Source organism: Oncorhynchus kisutch, linkage group LG14 (genome assembly GCF_002021735.2).
Source record: "Oncorhynchus kisutch isolate 150728-3 linkage group LG14, Okis_V2, whole genome shotgun sequence".
Classification (NCBI taxonomy): domain Eukaryota; kingdom Metazoa; phylum Chordata; class Actinopteri; order Salmoniformes; family Salmonidae; genus Oncorhynchus; species Oncorhynchus kisutch.
Genome location: NC_034187.2, coordinates 86,670,977 through 86,675,976, shown reverse-complemented (window position 1 = coordinate 86,675,976; position 5,000 = coordinate 86,670,977). Strand labels below are relative to the sequence as shown.

Sequence of the window (5,000 nt, the reverse complement as noted above, 5' to 3'; positions counted from 1 at the left end):
AATGCTCTGAATGATTCATTGACTGATCGATCGATTGAAACATAACCTTGCCACCGTCTTTGACGCTGAGGAAGTCAAACTGCTTCTCCATGCTGAGGTCATTGAAGGCCAGGTTAATCCTACTCTCTGGCTTGGTGATGATGAGCCACACACAGTGCATATTGTTTCCATATTCCTGGGGGTAGTTTGGGGACAGCAGCACCCCAGAGGGGGTTGTGAAGTTGAAGAAGCACGAGACTGGAGAAAGGGAGAGCGGGGATGTAGGGAGGGGAAGGAAAAGAGAGAGAGAGTTAGATCAAATCAAATTGTATTAGTCACACGTGCCGTATACAACAGGTGTAGACCATACAGTACAATACTTACTTAACCAACAATGCAGTAAAATATATATATGAAATAAAAGTACCAAGTAATTAAAGAGCAGTAAAATAACAATAGCGAGACTTGACAGAGTCAGTGTGGAGGCTATATACAGGGGGTACCGGTACAGAGTCAATGTGGAGGCTATATACAGGGGGTACCGGTACAGAGTCAATGTGGAGGCTATATACAGGGGGTACCGGTACAGAGTCAATGTGGAGGCTATATACAGGGGGTACCGGTACAGAGTCAATGTGGAGGCTATATACAGGGGGTACCGGTACAGAGTCAATGTGGAGGCTATATACAGGGGGTACCGGTACAGAGTCAATGTGGAGGCTATATACAGGGGGTACCGGTACAGAGTCAATGTGGAGGCTATATACAGGGGGTACCGGTACAGAGTCAATGTGGAGACTATATACAGGGGGTACCGGTACAGAGTCAATGTGGAGGCTATATACAGGGGGTACCGGTACAGAGTCAATGTGGAGACTATATACAGGGGGTACCGGTACAGAGTCAATGTGGAGGCTATAAACAGGGGGTACCGGTACAGAGTCAACTGGAAGTCTTCCGACTAGCTTGGAAGGACGGTACCGTGCAGTACCGTAGAGCCCTTACTGCTGTTCGATCATCCTATTTTTCTAACTTAATTGAGGAAAATAAGAACAATCCGAAATTCCTTTTTAATACTGTCGCAAAGCTAACTAAAAAGCAGCATTCCCCAAGAGAGGATGACTTTCACTTTAGCAGTGATAAATTCATGAACTTCTTTGAGGAAAAGATTATGATTATTAGAAAGCAAATTACGGACTCCTCTTTAAACCTGCGTATTCCTCCAAACCTCAGTTGTCCTGAGTCTGCACAACTCTGCCAGGACCTAGGATCAAGAGAGACGCTCAAGTGTTTTAGTACTATATCTCTTGACACAATGATGAAAATAATCATGGCCTCTAAACCTTCAAGCTGCATACTGGACCCTATTCCAACTAAACTACTGAAAGAGCTGCTTCCTGTGATTGGCCCTCCTATGTTGAACATAATAAACGGCTCTCTATCCACTGGATGTGTACCAAACTCACTAAAAGTGGCAGTAATAAAGCCTCTCTTGAAAAAGCCAAACCTTGACCCAGAAAATATAAAAAACTATCGGCCTATATCGAATCTTCCATTCCTCTCAAACATTTTAGAGAAGGCTGTTGCGCAGCAACTCACTGCCTTCCTGAAGACAAACAATGTATACGAAATGCTTCAGTCTGGTTTTAGACCCCATCATAGCACTGAGACGGCACTTGTGAAGGTGGTAAATGACATTTTAATGGCATCGGACCGAGGCTCTGCATCTGTCCTCGTGCTCCTAGACCTTAGTGCTGCTTTTGATACCATCGATCACCACATTCTTTTGGAGAGATTGGAAACCCAAATTGGTCTACACGGACATGTTCTGGCCTGGTTAGATCTTATCTGTCGGAAAGATATCAGTTTGTCTCTGTGAATGGTTTGTCCTCTGACAAATCAACTGTAAATTTCGGTGTTCCTCAAGGTTCCGTTTTAGGACCACTATTGTTTTCACTATATATTTTACCTCTTGGGGATGTTCTTCGAAAACATAATGTAAACTTTCACTGCTATGCGGATGACACACAGCTGTACATTTCAATGAAACATGGTGAAGCCCCAAAATTGCCCTCGCTAGAAGCATGTGTTTCAGACATAAGGAAGTGGATGGCTGCAAACTTTCTACTATTAAACTCGGACAAAACAGAGATGCTTGTTCTAGGTCCCAAGAAACAAAGAGATCTTCTGTTGAATCTGACAATTAATCTTAATGGTTGTACAGTCGTCTCAAATAAAACTGTGAAGGACCTCGGCGTTACTCTGGACCCTGATCTCTCTTTTGAAGAACATATCAAGACCATTTCGAGGACAGCTTTTTTCCATCTACGTAACATTGCAAAAATCAGAAACTTTCTGTCCAAAAATGATGCAGAAAAATTAATCCATGCTTTTGTCACTTCTAGGTTAGACTACTGCAATGCTCTATTTTCCGGCTACCCGGATAAAGCACTAAATAAACTTCAGTTAGTGCTAAATACGGCTGCTAGAATCCTGACTAGAACCAAAAAATTTGATCATATTACTCCAGTGCTAGCCTCTCTACACTGGCTTCCTGTCAAAGCAAGGGCTGATTTCAAGGTTTTACTGCTAACCTACAAAGCATTACATGGGCTTGCTCCTACCTATCTCTCTGATTTGGTCCTGCCGTACATACCTACACGTACGCTACGGTCACAAGACGCAGGTCTCCTAATTGTCCCTAGAATTTCTAAGCAAACAGCTGGAGGCAGGGCTTTCTCCTATAGAGCTCCATTTTTATGGAACGGTCTGCCTACCCATGTCAGAGACGCAAACTCGGTCTCAACCTTTAAGTCTTTACTGAAGACTCATCTCTTCAGTGGGTCATATGATTGAGTGTAGTCTGGCCCAGGAGTGGGAAGGTGAACGGAAAGGCTCTGGAGCAACGAACCGCCCTTGCTGTCTCTGCCTGCCCGGTTCCCCTCTTTCCACTGGGATTCTCTGCCTCTAACCCTATTACAGTCACTGGGGGTACCGGTACAGAGTCAATGTGGAGGCTATATACAGGGGGGACCGGTACAGAGTCAATGTGGAGGCTATATACAGAGGGTACTGGTACAGAGTCAATGTGGAGACTATATACAGGGGGCACCGGTACAGAGTCAATGTGGAGGCTATATACAGGGGGTACCGGTACAGAGTCAATGTGCAGGGGGTACCGGTACAGAGTCAATGTGGAGGCTATATACAGGGGGTACCAGTACAGAGTCAATGTGCAGGGGGTACCAGTACAGAGTCAGTGTGCAGGGGGTACCGGTACAGCGTCAATGTGGAGGCTATATACAGGGGGTACCGGTACAGAGTCAATGTGGAGGCTATATACAGGGGGTACCGGTACAGAGTCAATGTGGAGGCTATATACAGGGGGTACCGGTACAGAGTCAATGTGCAGGGGGTACCGGTACAGAGTCAATGTGGAGGCTATATACAGGGGGTACCAGTACAGAGTCAATGTGCAGGGGGTACCAGTACAGAGTCAGTGTGCAGGGGGTACCGGTACAGCGTCAATGTGGAGGCTATATACAGGGGGTACCGGTACAGAGTCAATGTGGAGGCTATATACAGGGGGTACCGGTACAGAGTCAATGTGGAGGCTATATACAGGGGGTACCAGTACAGAGTCAGTATGGAGGCTATATACAGGGGGTACCGGTACAGAGTCAATGTGGAGGCTATATACAGGGTGTTACGGTACAGAGTCAATGTGGAGGCTATATACAGGGGGTACCGGTACAGAGTCAATGTGGAGGCTATATACAGGGGGTACCGGTACAGAGTCAATGTGGAGGCTATATACAGGGTATTACGGTACAGAGTCAATGTGGAGGCTATATACAGGGTATTACGGTACAGAGTCAATGTGGAGGCTATATACAGGGTATTACGGTACAGAGTCAATGTGGAGGCTATATACAGGGTATTACGGTACAGAGTCAATGTGGAGGCTATATACAGGGTATTACGGTACAGAGTCAATGTGGAGGCTATATACAGGGTATTACGGTACAGAGTCAATGTGGAGGCTATATACAGGGTGTTACGGTACAGAGTCAATGTGGAGGCTATATACAGGGTATTACGGTACAGAGTCAATGTGGAGGCTATATACAGGGTATTACGGTACAGAGTCAATGTGGAGGCTATATACAGGGTGTTACGGTACAGAGTCAATGTGGAGGCTATATACAGGGTGTTACGGTACAGAGTCAATGTGGAGGTTATATACAGGGTGTTACGGTACAGAGTCAATGTGGAGGCTATATACAGGGGGGTACCGGTACAGAGTCAATGTGGAGGCTATATACAGGGTGTTACGGTACAGAGTCAATGTGGAGGCTATATACAGGGTGTTACGGTACAGAGTCAATGTGGAGGCTATATACAGGGTGTTACGGTACAGAGTCAATGTGGAGACTATATACAGGGTGTTATGGTACAGAGTCAATGTGGAGGCTATATACAGGGTGTTACGGTACAGAGTCAATGTGGAGGCTATATACAGGGTATTACGGTACAGAGTCAATGTGGAGACTATATACAGGGGGTACTGGTACAGAGTCAATGTGGAGGCTATATACAGGGTGTTATGGTACAGAGTCAATGTGGAGGCTATATACAGGGTGTTATGGTACAGAGTCAATGTGGAGGCTATATACAGGGTGTTATGGTACAGAGTCAATGTGGAGGCTATATACAGGGTGTTACGGTACAGAGTCAATGTGGAGGCTATATACAGGGTATTACGGTAGAGTCAATGTGGAGGCTATATACAGGGTATTACGGTAGAGTCAATGTGGAGGCTATATACAGGGTATTACGGTAGAGTCAATGTGGAGGCTATATACAGGGTATTACGGTAGAGTCAATGTGGAGGTTATATACAGGGTGTTACGGTACAGAGTCAATGTGGAGGCTATATACAGGGTGTTACGGTAGAGAGTCAATGTGGAGGCTATATACAGGGTATTACGGTACAGAGTCAATGTGGAGGCTATATACAG

At 45.5% G+C, this 5,000-nt stretch overlaps 1 protein-coding gene across 1 annotated transcript in view; it reads right to left on the bottom strand.

Annotated features, from left to right (window-relative positions):
- csmd2 (CUB and Sushi multiple domains 2) overlaps positions 1-5,000 on the bottom strand; it is an 895,829-nt gene that overhangs the window by 446,095 nt on the left and 444,734 nt on the right. The window contains 1 exon segment of the mRNA XM_031789283.1: positions 47-237. Within this exon segment, the coding sequence (XP_031645143.1) occupies positions 47-237 (191 nt within the window).